This window comes from Dysidea avara, chromosome 11 (assembly GCF_963678975.1).
Source record: "Dysidea avara chromosome 11, odDysAvar1.4, whole genome shotgun sequence".
In the NCBI taxonomy this organism is placed as follows: domain Eukaryota; kingdom Metazoa; phylum Porifera; class Demospongiae; order Dictyoceratida; family Dysideidae; genus Dysidea; species Dysidea avara.
In genome coordinates this window covers 23,129,048-23,156,420 of record NC_089282.1, presented here as the reverse complement: position 1 = coordinate 23,156,420, position 27,373 = coordinate 23,129,048, and the positions used below count along the sequence as shown (strand labels likewise).

At 37.8% G+C, this 27,373-nt stretch overlaps 3 protein-coding genes across 4 annotated transcripts; 2 read left to right on the top strand and 1 right to left on the bottom strand.

Annotated features, from left to right (window-relative positions):
- Positions 1–6,283: 6,283 nt before the first annotated feature.
- Positions 6,284–10,100, top strand: LOC136238805 (uncharacterized). 2 transcript variants are annotated; one of them, XM_066029405.1, is made up of 5 exons: positions 6,284–6,645; positions 6,698–6,858; positions 8,882–9,130; positions 9,188–9,358; positions 9,416–10,100. In XM_066029405.1, the coding sequence occupies exons 2-5, from the start codon at positions 6,709–6,711 to the stop codon at positions 9,542–9,544; spliced, it is 699 nt and encodes a 232-aa protein (XP_065885477.1). In that variant the 5' UTR covers positions 6,284–6,645; positions 6,698–6,708; the 3' UTR covers positions 9,545–10,100. The 2 variants fall into 2 exon arrangements, with proteins under 2 accessions (XP_065885477.1, XP_065885476.1); XM_066029404.1 differs by having other exon boundaries at positions 6,694–6,858.
- A 1,302-nt stretch (positions 10,101–11,402) lies between these two features.
- LOC136239536 (ATP-dependent DNA helicase Q5-like) lies at positions 11,403–23,819 on the bottom strand. The gene is made up of 19 exons (XM_066030279.1): positions 23,450–23,819; positions 20,251–20,818; positions 19,840–19,927; positions 19,689–19,785; positions 19,161–19,272; positions 18,618–18,725; positions 18,506–18,557; positions 18,357–18,454; positions 18,256–18,304; positions 16,782–16,957; positions 15,054–15,168; positions 14,011–14,047; positions 13,902–13,963; positions 13,778–13,839; positions 13,361–13,457; positions 13,246–13,305; positions 12,015–12,929; positions 11,686–11,755; positions 11,403–11,536 (listed from the first exon to the last, which is right to left on the bottom strand). The coding sequence occupies exons 1-19, from the start codon at positions 23,610–23,612 to the stop codon at positions 11,418–11,420; spliced, it is 3,048 nt and encodes a 1,015-aa protein (XP_065886351.1). The 5' UTR covers positions 23,613–23,819; the 3' UTR covers positions 11,403–11,417.
- Positions 23,817–27,373, top strand: LOC136239537 (PGAP2-interacting protein-like; the record flags this gene model as incomplete). Its single annotated transcript, XM_066030280.1, is given in 4 exon segments — positions 23,817–24,179; positions 24,244–24,559; positions 25,288–25,650; positions 27,033–27,373. Coding segments are annotated over 4 exon segments (1,216 nt in total), but the record flags the coding sequence as incomplete, so codon positions are not given.

Genomic DNA, 27,373 nt, shown 5'->3' with positions numbered 1-27,373 from the left:
TGGTCGCGAATTTTTGAACTGGCGGTGACACGTAGATTATATGTAAAACAAATCAACTGGTTGTAGGTATTGTTCCATCGAATGTAGAATATGTAGGTGGATCTACTGCATTTTTTTCAGGAACATCACATGTGATAACCTTAGGCTTAGTTTTTTTTTTGTTTTTTTTTTGGGCGGAGTTTGCCCACTGTATGAGTGTTTATTAGGCCAATGAAATTTGATTAGCAGTTTCGCGTCATCGCCCGCATGCTTTTGATACACCCGCATGGAATTTCATTATTGGTATTTCAGGTTGAAATACTCTAATAGAGCAGTCACTTTTACTCTAATGGAGCAATGAGCTATACTCCGGCTAATCGAGACTCTAATGGAAAAATCACTTATTATATGGATTAGTAACGTATTTTAGCTATTTAATGCAGGAGTAATCAATGTAGACTCACTTTTTTGGCAGAAATCTTCATGTTTGGGATGTGTGTTGTGCCTTTTGGAAAATAATGAATAATAACCGCCCGCCCGCATCAAATTTTCAAAAATCTGAGCGAGAAACTGGTAATCAAGTTTCATTGGCCTTATTGGTTTATATTATTATCTTTTAAATTAAAAAATATATATATTTTTAAAGTTATTTTGTTGAGAAGGCGGGTATATAGTCAATGTTTCAATGCTAATCACACTCTCCCACTGTAGCTATGAACCAGAGCTACTGCTGTACATCACTGTGGTTAACCTATTTAAAATCAAATTTGGCCTGATGGCTATATCCTTCAGTCTTACACTGAGTAGCTAACTAATATAGCTACCTATTACCAGAAATTTCATTGGTATTTTAGTTGAAACTAAAAGCATTTAAAAGCATTATCTATGCTAAAAGTATCCTAATACTGTAAAATCGCTGTGATGGCTCATATGAAGTCCCTTTACAAAGAGGAGCTCATTAGAGTCCATGTGGCAAACTCCAGTACTTTTACTGGCAAATCATGGTCAGAGAGGTGAAGACAGTATGAGAGATCAAATAGTGCTTGAGCTGAGAAAAAGTATAATATCATAGCAAGAGACAAAATGGTGGTTTATAGAATGGTACTGTGTTATTGACTGCTGATCGACCATCGAATGAGCACCGACTTTTGCTAAGAGGAGAAGGAGTGGCACCGGTACTTAATGGCCCAAGTTTGACAACCTGTGAGCATGGGAGAAGACAATGGAAGGCATATAGATGTTTAATTTGTCAGTTAGTTGGAGGATTTATTGGGAAATTTCATATGATGTCCTGCTATGCACCAACTGTACTGCTGCAAGACTAAGTAGCCAAGATAAGGATAACTTTTCAGCAGCTCCTTGGTTTTATTGCTAGTTTGTAATCCTCAGTGATTTTAACACTCGAGTGGATTCTAGAGAGCAGGCTGCATGGTGACCAGTGACATGATGTGCTGGGACCTCACAATTATGGTCTACTGAGTTAATGGTGCAGTTTTGTGTTCATTTATTGTGCCATGCATGAGGCTGCTGTTTGCAATACATGGTTTGAGAAGAACGTCAGCCTGGCAAGACCCGAAGTCTCAGCAGTGGAATTAGCTACATAGATTTTGTTTCAATGAGGAAATAGGAAGTATATATTGCTTGGATGTGAGTGTGAAGAGAGGAGCTTACTGCAACATTGATCATCACCTTGTTTATGCAAAGCTGAAGTTTGGGCAAAAGTGTAGAACTTGATGTCAAGAAACTTAGCTCTGCAGGAGAGATCCCAGTGGTTGTGCAGTTGCTGATCATTGCTTGGAGACTGTGTCGGAAAGAGCTAGTGCATCTTGTTTAGACAAATGCAGACTTTGTGGTAATGCTTACAAATCTTGCCAATGAAGTATGGAGGGAGAGACGGGTGTTATCCTAAAAGTTGCGGTACGTAATGTCATCCATTCATTTGCATGGCTATTTTGTTACAGTGTGAACATGATAGAGAGCATCACTGCTGTTACTTGCATAGTGTCAAGTAGGAAGCAATGGCAGATCCAGGATGGGGCATTTGGGACAAATGCTCTCCCCCTCCCCCCTGTGGAGGAGCCATGATTCTTTAGATTGAAATATTAAACTTCAAGCTAACCTTGTCAGGCCATAATAAATTTATATAACTCGTCATGCAAACTCACCTGAAACCAAAGTGAGACTATATTTGTAAACCTGGTAAATATATGATTACAGTGAGGATCAAAGCAACAGTCAAATTGTGACCCAGCCACCCACAACTTAATCTGTTTGTGCCCCTCCCCTTGCCAGCTCCTGGATCTACCCATGGGAAGTATGTATACATGTAGCTACTGCAATTAGCTAGATGAATGATCAATCATCAATGTTTATGATTACTTCAGCCCTGACATTCTTCTACCATATAGCTGAGCACATACTTAATCACATTTCTGATTCACTATCATTTATTATATTTCTGACTCATTTTTCAATACAAAAGAAATCATGTTATTTAAAAAGTTTTGATGCTCTTAACATGATATATAATGACTCATGGCTCTGGCCAATGATTGTTAGAATATACTAAAATGAGACTTTATTACTATAAAAGGTCTTACAAACCTCTTTATAGTGAACTGCGTCGGAATTTATAGCCAATAATGGAGACTTGAGCCCACAATCAAAGGTCTATGGCATACTATATAGTTGTGAACATTTTTTTAAAAATTGGCAAGATCAAAGGATACTATAATTTGGCGCACTAATGAGAGAATTGCTTAAATTAGCAACAAATGAAGTAGCCTGTAGAAATCCTCGGGTTGCCAAATTTGGCAATTCAGTCAGTGACTTCTAATGATTGTTACCAATTGCAAGTTCAGCAATAATCAAGAAGTTGCAAATTATGGTAATCATTTGATTCCATAAAATTAATGGTAACTTTTATACAAATGTTGCCAAAAGTGGTTCCAAAGCATAGCTATCTCATTATGTTCAAAAAATAGCTTCTCTTCAAACTGGTAAATCTCTTAGACCAGATGGATGGCCAGCTGAGGTTTTCAAACAGTGTGTAGAACAGTTTTGTGTCCCTACTGTCTATTATGCAGAGTGGTACATTATCAGAAGACTGGAAAACGGATCAAATAACATCAATTATACCTGCAGGAGTGGATTGAAGGGGGGAGGGGTTTCTGAGGTTTCCAGAAACTGGTCAAGTATATTCATTTTGCAAAGGTGTTAAAGGTTCAGATCGAAATACTTTAATAGAGCAGTCAACTATCCTAATAGAACAGTCACATTTCTAGAAGTTTTTAGTTTACACTCTAAACCCATACCTTAAGACCTACCCCAGAATAGCATCCGTGTCTGTTGTATGCTTTAAACATGGCCAGTTCCACCTAATACTATGTCAGCATAAGTAGCCTGTATATCAATCAATTTCTAATTCATGTGTAAAATGTCAGTTTAAAGATTTTTTTTGCGAAAAATTGTCACCAGATTCAGGGGCAATTTTTAGGGGATTTCGGGGTTCCAGAAACCCCTGTGGGGTTGGGCTTGCTTTAGAACAGCTGTCCAGGGCCCTTAGGCAATTAGTATTCTACCGATTCTTCCTTAACTACAACTATAAGCCCATAGGCTCTTTGGGGTTGGGCTTACTTCAGAACAGCTGTCCACATGAATCATACTCACCAATACTCATCTGATAACTGATACTTTCAAGTAAAACTCAAGGATCACAGTATTTTGGGAGTATAAAATCGAGATGGGTCTACTCTAATAGAACAGTCATCTACTCTAATAAAACGTTCAGGTGAAACATTAATTCGCCATTTATTATTTTTAGGATTTAGGATGCAATTTATTCAAACCTGTCTGTAATTAGAGATTTGTCTTTAATTTATTTGTGTATTTCAAAGGCTTTCATTACTTGTACAATACTTAATGACAGTCATTGAGGAACATTGTATTCATGTACGCATGCATCACTAAAATTGTTCTCACAAAATATTCAACCTTCAAAATTTTCCTGTACATAGGGAATTATATGCCCTAATATTGTGATTTGCACACTAAAGTACCATTAATGATTCTTAGATACTTCCTGAATGTTAACCACCTCATGTGACTTTGTACCCCCCCCCCCCCCCCCCCCCCCCCTTTCCAATGTAGAGTACTGTTCTGTTAGAGTACTGCTCTCCGCCCCTGTCAATCGTTGTTATTGACATAGCAGTAAACCTTCCAAGACTACAGAGCAAACAGAAGAGGATATAGAAGGTGATGGTAATAGTGATAATGAAGGAGAAATGCCAAGTACTGTAGCTATGAAGGATGATAAACAGAATCATGACTAGTTATAAAGCTAGCTAAATTCTTGACTGAAGCTAATCATAAAGATTCAGTAGACCAATCTATCACAGCTAACCACATAACTATATATATTGGTGAAAACATCAGTGACATATTAAATGCACACACACGATGCATACTCCATATTATTGTAGAGATACCTTGTTGTTTGGTATAATATGATATTCTAATGATCTTATATCCACCTGTAACCAATTAAAACTCTATCATTTGATCTTCTGTTATACAGTTTTGATAAAGAAATGATACACATCAGGATGATCCTTATACATGATACTACAGAACTGTGTGCATTGGAGATGCAAAACTTTAATAAAATCCATACTAGATCCAGGCTTTATAATACGATATTAATTGCTTTCCATGTAAACAAATACATAGTTTTATTGTCAAGGACCAAAAAATAGGATTTCAAAGGACTTTACATGCCTTCCCTTCTGAAATCACTTAGTACACGTGCTACAAATCCCATAAGAAATTTGGTGCTTTTATCAGAAAGTGAACGATTATCTCAATTAGAGACAGGGTCTTAGGTACTGCACTAAATTACTGTAGTGACTTTCTATCAGCATTATTGAATTCTTTTGCTGAGGAAGAATCAAAAATATAATGAATTCCCAGTCATTAAGCACTTTGGATCATGTGTAGCTATGAATTTGTGTGGAATCTGCCAGGGAAATAATATATTATATGGAAAATTACTGATTGATGGGATATACTTCTGATCTGTAGGACCCTTACTTTGACAAAGATATCAATGCTTTAGAAATGGTGCAAAGAAGAGCAGCAGGATGGGTCACATTAAATTGTGACTGGAAAAGTGGAACGAGCATTTCTTCTACTTTAGAGGATCTTCAGTGGCAGTCACTTGCACAGAGAAGGCAAACATCAAGGCTTAAAATAATTATATTATAAGGCAGTTCATCAGACATCATGCAGGATTAAAAATCCCCAAATCAGTATAATTAAGAAACCTTAGTGCAATCAACTAGATCTTATCATCCTTTAGCTACACCTCTCAATACCATTTATAAACACTAATTCATAGTTTAGTTTATTTCCCAAGAATAATTGATGAATGGAATCACTTACCCCACCATTTACTTGAGTTGGAATCAGTTGATTTATTTGTAGTTAATGTAATTGCATGTAGCTATGTAAGTAGTTAGCTAATAATATACGTGTCAAGGTACGTGTGATTTGATTTTTCCTGGGGCTGGTCCCCCTGGACACATCAGTAATTACTGGCTGTCCAGTACGATAAATAAATAAATAATAATAATAATTAGAAGATTGCAAGGATAATTGCTTGATTTATGCCTATACAGAGGGATTTCAATTATTTTATGAGCACCTGTAACCAATTAAAACTTCATCATTCGATAACTTTTGTTATACACTGTTGATAAAGAAACGATACATATCAGGATGACCCTTATACACGATACTACAGAACTGATCATGAGTGCATTGGAAATACAAACTTTAATAAAACCCCTTGAAAATAGCTCATTTTGTTTACTGCCAGGCTGAGAAAACAACTTGTTTCATGTGGCATTCATCATGTTGCAGCTGCAGGCTTTGTACTTGTCTAATACTAGATCCAGCCTTTAAACTAATAGTAAATAGGATATTGATTGCTTTCCATGTAAACAAATGGTTTTACTGTCAAGGTCCAAAAAATAGGCTTCCAAAGGACTTTCTTCATGCCTTCCCTTCTGAAATCACTTAGTACACGTGCTACTTACCCCATGAGAAATTTGGTACTTTTATTTGATTTCGTATAGCTATTAGTTTAGCTATGCTAATATAATGTACAGGCCAAGCGCAGGCGGAAATAAAAGATAAAAGATCAGTGGTTGCGCGCACTTTGCCCTTCATTTCTCAGCCTATGACCTTTAACCTCGTCGATTAAACATTTTTATTTGGTCAGGTGCCAGGCCACGTGAATCCATGCCGAGGGAAGCCATTAAATAGTTGACTATTTTACTCAAATGAGGTGTTATACTAAACAGACCAAATATTCATAATAACGTGCAGTGAGTATAAATTAGTACAGATGACGTCACAGTGCGACTCAGAAGTTCCCAACTTGACTCAAGTGCAAAGTGCACTGATTGAACTGGACTGAGGACTTTAGCACGAGGTTATATTAGCACAAACTTGACCAGTTTGCTACCTTGAATTGTTCGACAAGCTCTGGCAAGAAGCTAGTCTATCTATTGCTAGTAGACTAGCAAGCTAGCTAGCTAGCTAATCATTGATTGTCACCACTGTGACTAAACCCGAAACTATTGAACTTGAACCTATTGTTCTGAGGTAAGACGTCCTTATGTGCCAATTGTAGTCAGTATTGATGCTTACCAGTCAGAGTTTGACAGGATGATTAATACGCAGACGAGCCTCGTGGGGGCAGCTGTCGTCATCAACGATATGAGTCCACCTGCCAACAACAATGAGCAAGTGCCAACATGTACCATTGTCCGCATCACAACCTTTGTGGTGGACATAGGAATCAAAATAGTGATGCTGGTGAGCTGCCTTTTCCTCACATGGGGAGTAGCTTCCGTAGATCCGCCCTTGCCTTGTGCCGTGTATTTTTTGTTCACACACATGGTGGTGCTTTAAGCAATAAACAGAAGGCTAGCTAGTGAAGTGTAATAGTATAGCCTGTATATCCGTAGTATTGATGCAGTGATTTGTCCCAGACTGACTGAACAACTCAACCGTAATGCACTTATCAAAGTTTTGCCCCACCTACCCCCAAGCGGGCAAGGAGGGGCCCCGGATTTCACCGAATTCTAAGTCTAATCCCCCCCACCCTGGGGCAAATTTGGAGGTCTAATCCCCCTCCTATGAGGCCACCATCCATCAGATTTCTCAGTCTTTTATTACAAGCATAGATCAAAGCCCCCACCCCTGGGGCTGAAGTTTTTGTCTAATCCCCTTGTTATGCCTCTCGTTTGCCCGCATGGGGGTAGGTGGGGCAAAACTTTGATAGGTGCATAAGCAGTGTGAGAACTAAGCATTTTCTAGCAGTGGTAACTAGCTTTCATATAAAGGGCACAGCATAAATGTTGCAGTATAGCTTGAGTTAAAAGTTGAAGTTCAAGGGGTCCAGGAGTTGGTCTAAGAATTTTGATGAATGGATGTTCAGAAGTATTTCAATGTTTAGCAGCTTTTTATTCCTTTGATCCCCTCTTGATTCCTAGAAGAGATTAGCTCTTCTCATGCACTCTTTCCATGTTTTCATTACCCATGTATATATAATTATGTGCTTCTCTACTACATTTCTAGCTAGTACATAGAGTAAAATTTTGGCCCAATCCGTCCTTGCTGATGGGGCATGCATGTCACAACAGCACATTATTATATCCCAGTGCAGTGTTGGACAAGTTACTTTGTAAAAGTAACTAGTTACATATTATTTACAAATGATCATGAACTATTTAGTTACAGTTACATATTACCCATAAAATAAAGTAACTATAATAATATTACATATTATATTACTTTGTGTCCACAGCCTTAAGCTGTCATGTGTGACACTACCACCCTATCACATGACATGATTGCATTGTTGAACAATGTGCAAATCTTGGTTATAAGTAAGAAGCTGGTGAATAAGCTTCATTCAGTAGGCTTCATTACTTCATTGTGGCTAGGTGATACTCAGTGGATTACTAACGAGACTAGTAACTTCGTTACTTGTAGTAATAATATTACGTAATATTAGATTCGTTACAGTAACTATATTACCTAAGTAACATGTCACATTTGTAAGTAAAGTAACTTGAGTTATATTACCTGTTTTTATAGCGTATTTCGTTATATTACTTAATTACCACAAAAGTAATAATAGTACGTAACGTGTTACACCCAACACTGTCTCAGTGCATGTATAGAAGTTTCAAAGTGCCACATTACTGGGAATGGGTTAAAACTAGACATGCAGAGCAGCTCTATTCTTGAGTTAGTTATCACTGGTAGTCTGGTAACTAAGGAGAATAGAAACGGCCACAAATGGTGTCATTACCAATGAAGTAGTAAAATGCTATTACAATGAACACACTTAGTATTGTAATTACATAAAGCACTACCACACATGCACATGTATGGGATGTAAAGTATGAGAGGGCATGTCAAGATACTAGTACTACACAAAAGTGTTGTACTCGGTTGTATTAGTCTTGAGGCACCCACATTGTTGTATTTTCCATGCACACAACAAGCATAGATGTCACTTTAACGGATATAATTATTGTCATCTTTGCTTAAGTTATTACAATCAGGTGCTGCAATTTTCAGCCCTCAGACTATCAATAAATATAAGTGCTCATATAATCTATTAATTGTAGTTGTACACCAAGCAGCCAGCATTATATAGTTTTAGTAATCTATGACGCAGTAAGTTTTGCCTTTTTGCAAAAAAATATTAGCATTTCCATACATTATAACTCTATCCTATTATGCTGTACCATACCACTCATACAGTGCTAAATTAACCAGTATATATATTTTTTTCATTTTTTTTAAATTTTGCTGTTTTGTACAGGGAATGCTAGTTGCCTGCTTTGCTGTGAGTGCTGCTGTGTTGGCGTTCAACGATTCTATTTCACCTGAAGCAGACAATCGAAATTACTGGTCTGCTAACAGCTTGAACGGAAATGTGACAGCCTTATGGACTATGACTGTGACATTCATTGCTATTACAATTGAACTGACTTGTGTTTCATTGCGTATCATCACCTCAGTGACAAAATATTGCAGAGTTGGTAGTTTCCACTACTACTTGGGAATTTTGGTAAGAACTCATTGACTTGCAAATCAATCCATATCTCTGTCTGTGTTGTAATTTCAGGACATCATTCGATACACTGCACTTGGTGTTGTTGTTTTGATAGCTCTTATTGGCTATGCTACAACCAGAGAAGATGTTGGTGATTATGTTGATGAGTGTGATAAAGAATACCCTGGAGATCCAGCCTGCGATGAATTAAGGGAACTCCATGATAATTTCTTAGCTCCTGTTGTACGTCAACACATAAAATTTATTGCATTTGTGTCAATGAACATATTTATTTGACAGGTGATAACAGCAGCGACTATTGTGGTCGCTACTGCTGGTGTAGTCTGGGCAATGATTTATTTAATTATAGGTGATGGCTATACAAGTAGAACAAGAACTATGAATCAAGTAACTATGGTTTATCATTAAAAACTTTCCTATAAAAATACAATGCATGATATAATTTTCATTAGCCACGTACACTGTACTTGTTTGTAAATTGTAAGTAACTTAATGCTACTGTGCAGCTGCTTGAGCTGGCTGTTGTTTTTGCATTTTTAACCACAGCAGTAGCAGACGTAAGCTACAAGCAGTATATATAGCAAGTAGTAGCCGGCAACTGCAAGCAGTCACAACCAACAGTAGACCGTTGCAAACAGTAATGGCTATCTACAAGCAGCAGCAGTAAGCTATACAAATAGTGCTGCTAGATAGCTTGTACTCTTTGCAGATGGCTGCCACTGCTTCCAGTTGGCTGTTACTACTTACAATTGCCCTACCACTTGCAGCTTGCTGTAAGCTGCTGCTTGCAATTGCAGTGGACTGATGATGCTGGCTGTTGTTGCTTGCTGCTGCTGCTACTACTTGTTAAACTTGCTGTTAGTACTCCTAGCAGCGTATGTACTATTACTCTAGTAGTATTATGTATGCCTGTACTGCATTGAGTTTACAATGTAAATAAAAATCAATTACCTAAAGTGTGTGAATTACAGGAATGTACTGTTCTTCATTTGTAACACTGTATAACAGGTTGGACATAGTTAAAACGAGATATTCCCTGTTTATTAGTTATAAATAATGTGCACACATTGATATACAAGATTAGCAGAATTTGATTAAGTATACTTTTCACTTACAGCTATACATCACACACATTCAACACAGAAAATACAGACGGTTTTCATCATGTGCTAGTCAGAAAAAGGAAGCCATAGCATGCTACTGCAAATCGCCACCTTTCATGGTGCCATCAGGGAAAAGGAATGGGACACAAGGGGGGACAAAGGCATGTACATGATGTATGCAACATAATACTACAGTATGCCAAAAGGAACATCTAACAGTGAATAAATCAAGCCTGTAGCCTTGAGTGACACTTGTCCGAAGGCATCAGGAAGGTAGTCAGTCAGTAATTCTGTAGCAACTAATCAGAAGTAATTATGGCTGCAGTGACAACACTTTTGGGCATGATTCTACCTAACCAATACTGCCAAAGAGGCATAAAGGTATTGTAAGACTGATTAATTTCTGGTCAACATTTTCTGTAAGAAATTAAAGTGACAAAGTCCATCAAGCACACACTACTGTATAGCTTAAATATTTGGAAGACAATCTTTCGGGGTTGAGCAATGTTACTAAAAATAAAATTTTCATGAATGTGCAACACTCCCAAAATGTATTAGACTGTATGGAGGACAAAATAGTTCAAGGATGAAATTTTCACTGGTAACCCCCAAAACTGCAAAAATTCCCCCCCCCCCTCAAAATATTTAGGCTGTACAGACGGTAGAGTGACAACTTCAGATTATCTGGACTCTCAATTATCCAAATAGAATGGATGACTATTCTATTAAAGTATTTTGACCATTATAGTTGACTTACACAAATGAATGGGATTCACTTATCCAGGCAAATTCACTTATCTGAATACATTTGTAATTGAACTGACTCACTGGTGTTGGATAATGGAGAACCAACTGTAACTGCAGTCAGCAATGGAAAATTGGCCATGGAAAATGCATGATCAAATTTCAAGTCTTGCAAACGAAATAAACCCGGTGCCCTTAATTCGTGGATGTGCTTCGCTTGTCCATGGGTATTTCTTATACAATGATGACATCTACATGTGAAACTTGTTACACACCCATGTAGCTAGGTAAGCACTCTATTATTAATACTAAGAGAATGCCGATACCTCAGTAATAAATTTTTGCAACCATTTTTCTACCATTGCTGTGTAGAAAGAAGTGTATGTGGATTACAATACTCTTATGGTATAATATAGAGATCACTTTATCATTCATTATTCATTTTTCAATACAAAAGAAATCATGTTATTTAAAGAGTCCAGATCTTCTGAACATGAGAATTTTCCATGTTTCTTGAAGTACGCTGAAACAATAGCTCTGGCCAGTGATTGTACTATTAGAAAATATTAACATTACAAACTTACACACAATGAAACTGTTTTATAATGGACATTATGTATGGGTATAATCTTATAATCTTGTGTATACGCTGGGACCAAACTATCATTACTAAAGAGGTTTCTTCTATTCAGTAAAACGTACCTGATTTACTGTCTGTTGAGTGGTGTATTAATTCGTTAGAAACACATCTAGCAAATTGCTTGAACATGTCCTAAAAACAAACATCAAAATGTTTTGATAACACCATGGGTCAGTAAATGAACAAAGCAACAACATTTATTATTTATTCTTTCATATTCAACAGACTGGTTTAAAGATGACCGAGTATAAAACATTGTAACACATAAGAATTAGATTTATTAACATAAAACACTCCAGTACAAGATTCAGTACATGAAGCTAGAAATGTGACTTGACACTCAAAGACTGAAGCTTTCTTATTAAAGGTTTATACTTATAGCCCACTATACCTTGTTGGTGATCTTCCCCTTCTTCAGATAAGGGTTGAGGACAGACACTACTAAACTTGCTACTTTCTGCTTGTCACATTTACCATTACTGCTGGTCATGTGACGATCATGTGATGCTGCAGTAACTGGAGAGTCTTTCTTTGTGTCACTTGTCATGTCATGTTGTATGATACTGTGTCCCCCTGACTGCTGATCAGATGACGGACAATGGGCTTCCTTTGTAAACATCAACGATGATGCTGGCCTGAAGCCTGATAACTTATCAGTACTAGTTCCCATTGTTGATGATGATGATGATGGTGATGATGTATGATAGCTCTTCCTTGACGGTATCAATGATGATGACGGCTTAAATCCTGATAACTTATCGGATGTAGTTCTCGTGGCTGCTTCTGTAGTTGATGATGAATGATAGTTCTTCATTGAAGACATTAATAATGAAGAAGGTTTGAATCCTGATAATGTATAAGTACTTGTTTCCATCACTGTTGATGATGTAATACCAATTGATGATGATGCAATAGTGATGGGCGATGACGTAATAGCAGGTTGTAGTGGTGACATTGATCTTGACCTACTTTGATCATCAAATGTCTTATCTACAATGCTTGATCTGCTGCTGAAAGGGTTTGACTTACTGGTGGACACTATTGATTTGCTAGTGGAAGTGTTTGATTTGTGAGTAGCAGTACATTTTAGAAGACTAGCTGCTGACTGAAATCCAACTATTGGTGGCAATGTGTCACTAGTACTACTGTAGTCTGTGCTACAAGATGGCGTCACTTCCATAGCTGAGGTGTCATCAGTTGATAGCACAGGAGACTTTACTGGTAGTAAATCACTGGCCTTCTGGAAACCAACTCCAAACCCACTAGTACCAGCATCACTCTGTGGTTCGCTTGGTGGTTCAGCTTCCTACGTAAAAAGGATTTTATAACAGCCATTAAATAACTCAGCACTATTGAAACTAAAGCATCCATATCGTCAGGAGCGTATAAGCACCACACGGTGCCTTGCAGTGCGTACGCACTCTGGTATAAAGAACACAGATACTACCATATTTAAGGACACAAATCCCTTCATATTATAGGCTAAGTATTCCGCACAAACTTATTGTGCCGATACAACTTTACCTCTGAATAAATATAAACAGCAAACATGTACACGCCAGAAACAGCTGGTCTCAAAGTGTCCATATTATAAAGGATTATCCACTGCACTACAAACTTACAGTAACTGAAGTGGTACAGCTAACAACATCATCCAGTAGAGACTGCTTGATGGCGGAGACCTTTAGTGATGGAACATGTAATGAGTGATCAATTATGTGATGGCTCACACCAGACCTTCTTCTGTACTGCTATTTTGTAAGTGTCTAGTCTCTTACTAGACTGGAATATGTTGTATTCTAAATGAATTGCTGACTGCTCTACACTGGAAGGGCTATATGGTAGGGAATAAAGCATGCGTGATATTAAACAATATTATAAAGCAATGCTTATGAACCGATAAGCACAACACACATTGTGCACTACAAACAACAAGAAATTTCAGCTTACATTGCTACACAGTCATGGTTACCCAGTTAAACACTGGGCTACCTGTGAGGTGGCACAAGTAAGCACACATAGGACGAGACTCACAGATAACAAGTAGACACCCTAAGTCCCACCCATCATGTACACATGGACAGCTGGTCACCTCTTCCCCAATTACCCACTGGCGACCCTTACACATAGTTTCATATGCTACACATACAGTACCTGTCTGTGGAATCAACTGATGATAAAGCTGACTGCAGCAACTTTAAACAATACTCACGCACCTCAAAACAAAGGGAACAACAAACCATCAAGCAACACAGAAGAAACTCATAACTCAACACACCTTCAGACTGAGCTTGGGGATCTTACTGAAGTTACCCGGCTCTATCAACTTACAATCATCACCTACACAACACACAATTACACTACCACACCTTCACCTCTCAACTGACCAGGTACTTCCACTGACTGAGGTGCCTCCTCATCTTTCTACACAATACAACATATTGATCAATATGTAGACATGACTTAGTGGTAAGGAAGGTGGCCATGTGTCGTCCATGTCATGTAGTACACGTGCACAACTGAAACACTGAACGTTAATTCAAGATTTTACAATGTATGTTCATTAAAATACAATAAGAGGCACTATTAAAAAAGTACGTACTCTCATTTTAATAAAACACACAACCATCAGCAATCTGAAAGTTAAGGTAACTGATTCCACTATACCATCATAGTATACTATCTACTGTGTGATGTCATACATCCCAGAGTATGACTAGCCCTTTACTTTATGTTTATAGTACACCGACACTCAACATTGGCCAACTGTTTGTATCAGTACTAGTTTTTATGATATCATACAGTACAGTAGTACTCTATATTAGGAACCATGAAGAACTGGGCTTTTTTCCAGCCAAAAATGTCATCCTAAAACCAGCGCTTGGCAGCATTGGTTAGGCACAGCCAAGCCCAAAACTCTCTTCACACCAAGCCCAAACTCTTCCAAAAAGTTTTGGAATTTTAATAGCAGCATAAAAATTTAGTAATTCCCATCAGGTCAACTGGGAAATACTATAACCTGTAAGAAATGGTACATACAGTATACAGTTATGATAGTACTATACCATGTGCCATGCTAGATTTGACTATTAAGATCTCTGATTCGATTACCAAATACAGTGAAACTAAGTTATATGAACCCTTTGGGTCTAGGGGTGGTCCATAAGTCTGGAAAGTCCATATCTCTGAAACTGTGTATAAATAACCTTAAAATAGCATAAGACCATTTTTTAAAATTTCTGTATTATCAACTACCCTAATAGAACAGTCACTACTCTAATAGAGCAGTCATTTCTGTAGTTCAGTTAACCAAGAATCCAATAACTGGGGTCCAGATATAACTGGGGTCCAGATATAACTGAGGTTACACTGTACCAAACCATTATTAATGCATGATACATTGGCCACCCTCTTTTAATTAAACATTTACTCTTCTTCTCTTCTTAAACTCTCTTGAAAAGAACTGTGGCATCTTGCTGCCTCCTCCACTGTTCCTCTCCTTGTCTTCACCATCAGAGTCACTGTCATCCTCCCAGCCCAACTCACTACAACACAACACAACACAACCATGTAAACATGCAAAATATGTACTTATGATAAGACAGTATTATATTATCACTAAAATACAGTTATCCTTTGCTAACCAAACTTCTGTTATTGAGTACCTTGGTTTTCCAAATTTAATGACTGTTCAATTAGAGTATTTCACTGTCTGTGTGTTCTATTAAAGTAGTTGAACTCTACATCGTCAAGCAGGTATCATTCATCCGAAAAAAAAACAAGGATACGACACAGAACAATGGCACAACATGTAGTTACGATGAGAGACAGTACACATATACCTCAAAGTATAGTGATATCCTTGGTTACCTGAACGCTATTGTTGATACAAATATGTTCAGATATTTGTTTGAATAACTGAAGCTCACTGATTTAAATACATAGCACAGCCGCAAACCGCCTGCAACTATAACCGGGGGTCTTGATGGGGGCAAGTAAAATAATAAAATGCAACTCGCCAGTATCACAACAACTGTGCACTGCAATATAGTTAGGAGAGGTTTGACCTTTCCAGTTTTCCGGCATCACAGGCAGGACAATTAGTAAATGGAAACAATCACTGTAGGCAAACAATGCCAATGTTCAATGCTAAGAAACCAAGAATAATGCCTACATATATACCACACTACATCCTGTGTCACTATTAACACCTGTAATGCAGTAACAATGTATACCACACTACATCCTGTGTCACTATTAACACCTGTAATGCAGTAACACAGTAACAATGTATACCACACTACATCCTGTGTCACTATTAACACCTGTAATGCAGTAACAATGTATACCACACTACATCCTGTGTCACTATTAACACCTGTAATGCAGTAACAGTGAAGGTGGTTTGTGTTTACAACGTATATGGGAACTACCGTATCACTCAATTGTAACATCATCTCACAAGAGATCAAATGATTTTTAAAAGGAGCTAATTAGAGGGCGTGGCACCTGTTTCACTTGCGAGTATTCATCCCATTTCATTTGGGATGAATACTTACAAGCAAAATGGGTGCCACACCGTTTAATTTGCTCGTTTTTCAATCGCTCGCACTCTCACAAGACAACGTTGCATTTGAGCAGTACCATAGCCTTAATAGAAAGCAGAACTGTAACAAAGTACTTTATTTGAACAGTTTCTTACATACACATGAAGACAGTTGAGGTTTCAATAACCAAAACAATCTACTATACATGTATCAATACAGTTGTAGGGTGATGGATTTGAAAGCTTTATAAAGAGCTAGTCAATTTTCTACTCTTATTTTAAACACTGAAATTTTACCATGGATTCATTTTAGTCACTAGTACAGTAATGTACACCAAAACCACAATCAGTTTTGTGTTATGTGTACTGAAAATGTCCACCAACTGCCAGTCATCCATTATTTTGAACTCTGTGATGTCTGATCTGGGTTACCACGAAGCATTTTTAGTTATATTCAACAGCAACATGATGACTGTTCAATTAGAGTATATTTACAATTGCCTGAGTGTTCTCCTTCAATCTAGCCAGCTTGCTATGGCCACTGATGCAGTGCTTACACCAGCTCTGTAGATTCTCTGTGTGTGCATGTGTGTGAATGTGTGATTTACTTACTTGTCTCTGCCCCAGCGTCCACCTCCATATAGGGTAGGGTCTGGCCTGCCCTCCACATAGTAAGAAAAACAAGTTCCCGGCATGTGACTGTGTTTGGGAACATGTCCAGATTTCATCTTCTGCACGGCCTTCTTTGTGGTTGCAGGCTCTTTGCAAAAGTCACAGTGTTTATCACACTATGCCAGACAAAAAAAATGTTATGCTATTGACATTTTAGGATTACTGGAGTGTCCTTATTACAGGTTTTTGCAATTGAATTCGTCGCCTTTGCGATTGAATTCGTCCCATTTGTAATTGAATTAGTCGGTTTTGCAATTGAATTCATCCTGTTTGCAATTGTATTTGTCAGCTTTGCAATTGAATTCGTCGGTTTTGCAGTTGAATTAGTCGGTTTTGCAATAGAATTCGTCGCATTTGCATCACAATTCGTCATAAACAAAACAGCTCCAAGAAACCAACCCGTTCATTAAAGGATGACTTATTTATGCCATGGAGAGTTACACTTGAGACACTAGAAGGTAATCGGAGCTGGTAGTACGCGAAGTTAATAGCTGTCTGACAAGTTAATTAGCTTGCTCGCGAGTGACCACACCCATCGCGAATGGCATAGTAGAGTTTGGAATGTTGCTGGATAGGCTGTAGAGGAAGAATTATTGCCTTATAAAGAGTTGTTTACTACTGCTGTACTTGAACAAATTCTTGTAGCAACTATTACATCATGTTTTCGTGTTTGCTCCAGCTGCCTTTCTTGTTATGGACGAATTTAACTGCAAAAGCGGAGGAATTTAACTGCAAAACCGACGAATTCTATTGCAAAACCGACGAATTCTATTGCAAAACCAACGAATTCAATTGCAAACAGGACGAATTCAATTGCAAAAGCAACGAATTCAATTGCAAAGTCGCCGAATTCAATTGTAAAAACCTGTAGTAAGGCATCCTGATTTCAGGTTTCTGAATGTGTGTACACTAGGGCTGAAACAGATAGTAATTTTATTATCCAGAATTCTGAGCAATATTTTTCCAGATATCCTACGGATAGTGACATCATCACTTGCTATTTTAAAATACATCGTGAACATGCTTGTTTTACTAGTACCTTACAATAGATACTAATATAACATTTGTATGAAAATTAAGTTTGTAGTAATGATAAATGTGGAAGCTACTGCATGTATCAAGAAAATTTTACCATAAAATTATTAGAAACTATCCTGATGGCTTCAAAAAGGCAACATAAAGGCAATTTGCTTATGCCAAGTGACTGCTCGATTAGAGTATTTGGCTAAACATGTAGGCTGGAGTGACATTCATTGTAACCTTAAAAGGATACAGCAAATGTGCTGTTTCTTACACATACATCATTAATTTTCCAAGTCCGGTTATCTAAGGGATACTTAGGGACCTCAACTAAATGCCTGGATTATGTGTGTCCTCAAGTGTCCACATTATACCTACAATTACAAACACGTACATTTGGAACTGAGTCACCAAAGAATTTAGCAATGGTGTTGTGTCTGCACCTAAAGAGAAAATCACTGTGGTTACCATGACAACATAGTGGAGCACACATACTCTGGTTCTTCACAGTACTTTACGATAGCTTCAAAACTTTTCTCAATTCCCTCCTGGAGTTTCTTTACAGCTCCTTTGGCCTTGTTTCCAGCAGATTTCTGAATACAAAATAAACTTTCCCATGCATGCCAATTGCTTTAATCGAATACCTTTGACTGTAGTTCTTTTCTTAGCAGAAACAACAGTAAGTTCTTGTCATCCCTACAAACAGATATTACATGCCTATCCTCATGCATGCAGTACACCACAAGTATATAGCACCTTTCATAGTAGAGCCTACAGAAGGCTGGCTTGCCATCCCTACCAGCCCTGCCTGATTCTTGATAATATCCCTCCATCGACTTGGGTAGTGTCCAATGTACTACAAATCTAGGGGAGAATTGTTCCATATAATGCACACTGTTTTATCCACCCATTACTAAACAGAATACTCTAGTGGTTATCACATGTAATGTACAAGTATGAAGGCTGCAAGGATAATTAAAGCATAAACAAAGATATTAAAGAGTACATTGTCGTCCTATACTGCACAATCAGACACAGGAACAATAACGCTAGTACACAATGACATGTTATTAGTTACAAGAAAGTTTCAATAAGTGTCTGGATTGCATAGGTGTCCTCTAGTGCCCCCATTAAAAGGTTCCAGTGTAAAATGGACACGTAAGGTATAAGTACATACATCCTTGAGATACTTTTACCAAAGTACTGCAAGCACACACTTGGGAGCTCTTGTATCTTACTGAAACTCGTATACCAGTACTTTATTTAAGCACACTATTTTCTATCAAAAGCACACCATACCTTACATCTGCCTTGTCTACTCCCATCCCAAAACTAATGGTAGCTACAATGATCGATACTTGTCCACTCATCCACTGCTCCTGGTTAGCTAACCTCTCTTTTGCCTTCAATCCTATTACAGGATACAACCATAATAAAATTAAGGTTCTATGCAGCAAACAGTACAAGACTTTCTGGAAGGAATCAAAAATAACTGGTTGTTGGCTGTTCTTGTTAAAACTACATAGAGTTGCATGTTGTTGGGAGTTATAATACATTTGAGATGCATGACAACACTGCTGGCACACAGTGAAAAAATATCCAATTTTTATGATAGTCTCTCTCTATATTTACAGGTGTACTACCCATTGTTTAAAGCTTGTTCAAAGTTTCAATGAGTACACCACACAACTTTTAAATGAAACAGTTACATTACAAATATCTGACTGTTCTATTAGAGCATCTCAAATGATGACTTCCAAATACTGTAACATTGTGGTTAAAACTAACCAAACTGGTTCCTACAACCTGGCAGATATGGCAACATACCTGCATGATAAGGTTTGGCCTTCATGCCCAAGCTTGACAGCCTTCCAGCTAGGTGCTCACAACCATCCCTAGTTCGGCAGTAAATGATACCCGACCCCTAATAAATGTAATGCCACAATCAAAAGTTGTGCAACATCATAGAAAATGTTACCTGAGAGCTTGTGCCAACATCAGAGGTGAAACACTGTTGGATAAAGTCCTTCAAGTTCTTAATTGGATCAGTCAGTAAATCTTTGAAACTACAGAGTGATGCATATAAGTACTTCCTGTGAAATATCACTTTAACAAATCCTCCAAATTAAGAACACAAGTTACACAATAGAAAACCTCTATAAAAAGGACATTGATTATGGTCCCATCAAGTCTGGCTTCGTGTAAACAAATGGAGAGAAAATTTGGTGGGAAATGAAACTACATGTGCTTAAGAATGTTGGAGGGAAATTAGCAGTACACCAGTGTACATAATACATACGTTAGAAAACTTTCCAATATTCAGCAACACACAAAATACTATTTTCACATTGGCAATGAAACATACTCACTTAACACACTCTTAATTTACCTAACATCATAGAAGAGGTTGGAGCGGAAACAGCTAGCCTTAAATATGGAGACCGGTTGTTTCATCTTCAAACTGACAAGAATATCTTGTTGTACAGTCAATGTGGCAGTAGCAGTCAGAGCCACACAGGGGATATCTTTAAACTGTTCCCGTAGTGTTCCTAGCTTCAAATAATCCGGCCTAAAATCATGTCCCCATTCCGACACACAATGAGCTTCATCCACAGCAATACGAGACAACCTCTTCTTTGTGTAGAGAGACTGAAGGGTGTGCTTGAATCCTTCAGTTGCAGCTAACTCTGGTGTGATGTAAAGTAGCTTTAGTGAAGGAGGTTGACCAGTGTCATTATTAAGATCAGCTAGTATTTTCTTCCGAGAGGCAGCTGGCGTTTGTGAGTTCAGGGAGTCAGCCTTGACTCCAAGTTCTTTCAGACTCTGTACTTGATCGTCAATGAGTGCCAGCAGTGGTGAGAAGACGATTGTTAACCCGGGAGACATGAGGGCTGGGAGCTGGTAACATAGTGACTTACCCGAGCCAGTTGGCATGCAGACAAAAACATCTTTAACAGCTGTAAAGGAACAAGCAGTGATTGGCTAGTTAGAAGAGAATACTACGCACATATCATTACACTATATGCACAGCAAAGAGTCAATTGTCCAAACTAATATGGGGGAGGATGTTTGTATAACTAAACAGTAATCAAACGGTGATTCATTTATATACAGAGCTTTGTTCAATTACTCCAAAAGAACATATACACCAGTTGACAAAATACTCTAATTGAACAGTCATAGACCTGTGTTAAACATGTATAAAGCTACATGAGAAGTATAGTAAAGGTTCAAATTTTGAAGGGCTCAATTCTACAGATTTATACAAATTGAATTGAAATACTTTTATAGCACCATTATTAATCTTATCAGTTTCATGATTCTGTGCAAAATTTCAATTCATATTATAAGAAAAACTTTGAAAGTTTTACTGTGAAAAGTTTGCATCATACCATATTTACGTGGTTAAGTGTTGTGGCAATTTATTACCTTGAATAGTTCAAAAACCTAACTTTGTATAGTACGTATATGACTCTTCAACATAATTTGCCTATATATTAGGTACAATGTGCAAAATAACTCATGAAGCATTGACTGACAAAATAATGTCAGAAAAATAGTTACAGGAGCAGATTTGTCTGGACAAAGTGTAGCCTTGCAGCTATACTGGTGTTCACGTGAGATGTACCATATAAAACATCAGTAGTCTCTTCTACAGTTAAGGCAGGACGATTTGTCTACCATATGATGTTGGTCTGAAATTTTGGTAATTTACGTAACTCTACATAGAAATGGTGGGAAAATATTTTGGTAAGTGCTTGTGTCATATTCTCTCTATTTAGCTGGCTAAATATTGGACATGATGAACTGAAATCAATTTCTGCTACATTCATCAAAATTTTGTCCCGCCAAAATTTTTAATCACACAGTATTGAACAAATAAATCATAAAATCGTGTGGCTCTTATGACACATGTTGTTGATGGATCAAGTCATCATCTAGTTTTTTCTACATTCAACAGTCAGGATTCTGGGACCCAACTATGATAACACACACTTATGATGAAAATTAAATATCCTGCTGTTGTTACTACATAAATAATTCACACAACATAGCAGCAGTGTTATGGGAAATTTGTTTATAGGCTCTACACAATATTTATACTGACACAGAGTGCTCAGAGTATCAACACAGCTGGGGGGCAGTCAAGTGTTAGATGAACTTCCAGACAAAACATGACCAAAGAAGGCTATTTGAGAACCTCTGCAATATTTCTAAGCAATGACAACATTGATGTGCAGTTTAGTCTGTCACACCATAAAGTATTGTGCACTGATTAAACTTCATCAATAGTTTTGACATCATCTTATCCTACCACCTAAATTTAGGGCCATGGTACAACCTAACACCTTTATTTGAAAGATGTTACATCACCGAGAGTTAAATAAACTCATGGTATTAGTGCTCGGTGGTATTGAAATTTGAATACACAGTATTAGTAACAGGAAAATATTGCAGTATATCAATATAATTATAGTTACTGCTCATGTATGGAGCGGTATGCATCCCAAAAACCAAAAAATATAGTTCAGTACAAGTAGGCATGTGGTGTAATGTGACAACCTCAAATTTTTGTTTGCTAAACCATCAACAAATTAAGTAATTAAACACCAAAGGCTGGGTTAAAAGCAATCCTATAATGGTATTCATCGATATATGGGCATAACGATATACCAGTATTTCGATATACCGGTTATCAAAGGCTGTCACAGTATGATAATTGGTTATGATAATTTATCATGATAAACAGTATCACCTGTATATTGCTGAGCACTACTTGGTATCACTGAATAACAGTGTATTGCCTTCTTTATAGCAGCAGTCCATACCATATGTGAGAAGGCTAATAATATACAGGTCCTGATAGACGCATAGAAAATCCTAGTGCCAAATGGTGACTTGATCCAAAGCAACATGTAATCCAGGTGCCATAAAAGACAAGTGATTGGCACAATTTAAATTTGGTGAATCAGCATGCAAAACGGGTTGGCAGATAAAAGTTTGGCAAATTTATTATACAGCCAATATTAAATAAAATATAAAATGTAGTTAATATTTCCTTGGTTTGTCAAACTTTAGTCATGCCAAACTTTCATCGTTTATAGTATGTGCCAAACGAACCACAACAACCAGGATCTCGAACTTCTCTTGCATTCAAACCTAAACTTTGGTTTTATTCACAAATAAGAGTTTACGCTAAGATAGTACTGCACCACTTCAACTTGATTGGTTGTTTCTCACTCATTTAGGGCCAATAGTGTCACATATGAACAATTACAGAAATAACAAAATACAAGAGGGCATGGTCCTGAAAGAGCAGTCCATAGCACATTAATTTTTGAGAAGATTTTTTGAGATGTTTGAGAAGAGATTTGACCACTAGTCGTTCCCCCATAGATGGAGAATTTGATTTTTCAAAAAGTCAAATCCCCGCCATTTCCCCCACTACGCCCAGGATGGGGTAGGTGGGGGATAATATTGATAGGTACATAAGTGAACAGTTGTTAAATGCATTGAAAAGAACATGGGGCTCATTCTCAGAGTTTACAGTGATATTTGAGCCTCTTGAACATTTATTATAGACTCACCTTCACTTACACATAACACTGCTTCTTTCTGCAGGCTCGACTTGAAGTCCGAGTGTCCAAATGTATCACTTAATATTTTAATAGCACTGGCCTGTGTCTTCTTTGACGTGTTCTTCTCGAAGTAACTACGTATGGACTTACATTTGAGTTGGCTGGTCTTCATTATACGCCGTCAATAGTGACATTTCTTACTTGTCGGCTTCACAGCTGATATTTCTAAATAATGCCACCCAGACGTTGATTTGTAATAGCACGATATACTACGGCTTCGACTTCATCAGTGAAACACACATATACACTCTAGCACAAACTTCCAGGCAAATGTTCTCTACTCACGTGACTGACGTAATAATTTTTGAGGCGTTTGTACAGAGTGCGCTGTAAAAGCGAATTAATTAGGGAAGCATTACAATCATTGTGATAATGGAATGTATACGGTATCGTTATGTTTCGCACTGATTAGCGAGAACAATGTGATGCTCTTGGCCGGTTAATCATAGCGTGGGATTTTTAGGAGCTGCGTGAAACACTAGGATGGAAACTGACAAAAGAATTTTCGATATTCAGTCGCTAAAAGCCAGAAGTGCAGAGAGCAAGGTCAGACACAGAGCTCAGAGCGTTATAGTTGAAGACAAGGAATTGGCTAACGTGCACGACATCCTACACGATACAATGGAAGCGGCAAGGAAGAGTGGCGAATGGAGCAGCGTTATCCCTGAAGTGGTACTAGGTATGCAGTATAATGGCTCCCACTGTGGTGTGGTTAGTACACGTGTGCTGTGCTGTTCTGATAGGTTGTATTTGGTGGAGTGTAGTGTATAGCTTTCCTGCAGTGATCTACCATTCCTCTTTGGTGGAGAAAAATCCAGCTGGATGTGAACTATTAACATTATGCTATCTATCTCCATTGTTTGTCACAAGATACCCAACTGTGAAGAAGCTTTTAGACAGTCCAGTTGGACTGCTACTGACAAGGCTGGGACTACTGTTAGCTCTGTTTGCCCACCAAACAAATCATTCTGTTGCTCGGCTGTCACTTACAACAATTGGTAACATGTTTGTTCCATTAATACTGCACAGACTTTGGTGGATAAGTGAGCCATTAGACAGGTGAGAATAGAAATTTTGTAAATGACACACTGATGTGTAATAGTTGTATATTCTATGACCTGGATCAGCTGGTAGTGGCACATACCCAAGAGAAGTGGGAACGTCAGCTTTTCAGTCTTGCACAGTAAATTCTTGTAACTAAAAAGTTAAATGTTTGTGAGCATGGAAAACCTATTCATGATCCTGTCTGCATAGAATATCTACCCACTGCAAGATTCAAATAGGCTGCACTGAGTGTTCTATGCTGTGTTATTATAATAGTAATATTATGCAGTGTTTGATCTTGCATGTTTAGTGTTGGATGATGCTGTATGAGGTTGCAAGCATGAAGCCGAGGATCTTAAGATACTTTCTCTTGCTGTAACCAAATGTATGCATAACATTGTTGAGTGTGTACTAAACTATGAACAACGTGCTTGACTCCTCTGGCCTCATGTGGACATGATTGTTTCCAAATTAAGAGTATGTACATGTCTGCTAGTCCTTACCACAATTGGTTTTCCCCTTAAATATATCCATAATATATGGTAATGATACACAGTGGAACCTGTGTAATGCAAACACCTTGGGGGCCAACCAATATTATCCTGATTTTCCAGATCAGTTTATGTGCCAACAGATACCTTGGGACCTTAACTAGGTGTCTGGATTATGTCAGTGCCTACAAGTAACTGGTCCCAGTGTATTTGCTTGAAGTTAACAGTATCATGTACAATTTCTCTTCTCAGGTCTCGTAAGGTTTATCTACACTTGCTTGGTTATTTGTTACTCCTTGTACTCCGAGTGTACTGGTTGACAACTGATCCAATGTGCTCCTCACACACATTCAACTGTCTAGCGATTGTTGTTGGCATAGCTGCCAGTGTTTACTTGTTCTTCTCAGACATACCAGTTCCGGTTAACATTATGTCAAAAACGGAGCCAACAAGAAGGGAGCTACGTAGTGACAAGAAGAAGTTGTCTGCTGCTGTGTTCAATCAGCTAGTTGTTGCAACAATGTTTGGAGGTATGTTGTTCATCACAAACTGGCTGTATGGGGAAGTGTCTGTGCTAGCCTCCATTACTGGTACATCACTACCTTACCAAGGAGGGTAAGTAAATACTAGTTTGTTGTGTTGAGTTGGATAAGTAAGGTATAATCATTTGGCTGTTTATACTGAGAAACAATTCACTTTCTAAATAACAACAAAATTTCACCAGGGAAATTACGTGTTCATACAATACAGCCTTAGTAGTGGCTATATTAATGAGGTCATGAAATAAACCTTTTTGGGACCTACTTGACATGGTCACTATGATAAGGTGGTCTTAATTTTTCAGTTATGTTTGAGACCTACTTAACATGATCACTATAATGAGGTGGTCTTATTAATGAGGTCATGAAGTACACCTTAGCTATGTTACCTACTTAACATGGTCACTATAATGAGGTGGCATTCTTGATGAGTTTCCTTGACTACTAAATCTAAAAAGGTGGTGGATGCTCTTCACTGTTGTAACGTGGGATGTCTTAGCAAACTCTAGATAAAAAGCCTTCATAAGATTTTGGTCCTAACAGATCTAGCTCCATATGAACATTTGTACATTTACATAGTCTTCTACACACATCCAATTCTATAAACTTTGAGACCATAACTTAGTGTTCAAGAAACATATAAACCTGATAATTTTCCCATCAGCTAATTATATGTTGATGCATACTACTGACCAAGTTTCAAGTAAATAACCTTTTCCCGTCCAAAGTTATGAGTCGTCAAAGTTGGTAAATTGGATGTGTGTAGAAGACCCCTTTTCGCAAATCCAGTCACAAATAATTATAAACCTTGGGATACACAGTAAACTATATTAATCAGAAAATATAGTACAACAAAAGACAAATTTTACCTAACAGCTGGCAATGTTAGGGCATGCATGGTGCAAGTCTATTAATTTTTAGACATGGAGCCAAGAAGTAAATGGTTAACACTGTGCAGTTTTGCTTGACTACAGTGGAACCTCAGATTCTCGGTTAACCGAACTACGGAAATGACTGTGCTCTATTAGAATAGTGACTGTTCTATTAGGGTAGTTGATAATACTGAAATTTTTAAAAATGTTTTAACGCTATTTTAAGGTTATTTATGCTATTCTATACACAGTTTCAGAGATACAGATTTTTGCAGACTTATGGACCACCCTTGACCCCAAGGGGTTCAGATAACTGTGGTTCCTCTGTATTCATATAAAAACTGAAAACCAGGCCACATAAACAGCTAGTATTAGGTACAGTACTTCACTTTTCTGTTATATTTTTTTTACCTAGATCATGCATTTTATCTACTTTCTGTATTTCCCTTCTTTTTTTTTCTGTGTTGTATTACTTGCACTCATTTACCTCTAAAAAACAAAACATACAAAAATTTTTTGGTCCCATTGTGATGTTCCAGTGTCAACATACCCTGTGTTCATTAATTTATTTATTGTTGTCCCTCAGGGTGGCAGTGATGCTAGCACTGTGTACTGGTTTGGTGATAATATCAGACAAGAGACACTTGGTGGGTCATCCTGTTTGGTGTTGTATTGGAATTGGAAGTGGACTAGCCTTCTGCCTCCTGCCCTCGTCTCGAGCGTTCACCGCCGGTTGTTGTCTAGCTCTGTTCTGTATGTCACTGTGGCCTCATGTATTTGAGTGTGTGTTGCATCACCCACCATTTCCTCTCGTGTCCATTGCTATGGGGGTTTATTTGGTTCTGATAATGATACATGCTTTAGTAACAGGACATGACTATATACCTGGTGTTTCAGCATTGTTAAGTGGAAGACCAGTTGTTTTAA

Coding starts and splice junctions, on each gene's coding strand:
- LOC136238805 (XM_066029405.1), top strand. CDS start 6,709: ATGATTAATACGCAGACGAGCCTCGTGGGGGCAGCTGTCGTCATCAAC. Junction 6,859..8,881: donor GAATCAAAATAGTGATGCTG/GTGAGCTGCCTT, acceptor TGTTTTGTACAG/GGAATGCTAGTTGCCTGCTT. Junction 9,131..9,187: donor ACTACTACTTGGGAATTTTG/GTAAGAACTCAT, acceptor TTGTAATTTCAG/GACATCATTCGATACACTGC.
- LOC136239536 (XM_066030279.1), bottom strand. CDS start 23,612: ATGAAGACCAGCCAACTCAAATGTAAGTCCATACGTAGTTACTTCGAG. Junction 20,819..23,449: donor AGTGTTATGTGTAAGTGAAG/GTGAGTCTATAA, acceptor GTTCCTTTACAG/CTGTTAAAGATGTTTTTGTC. Junction 11,537..11,685: donor CTCAACAGACAGTAAATCAG/GTACGTTTTACT, acceptor ATTTTCTAATAG/TACAATCACTGGCCAGAGCT.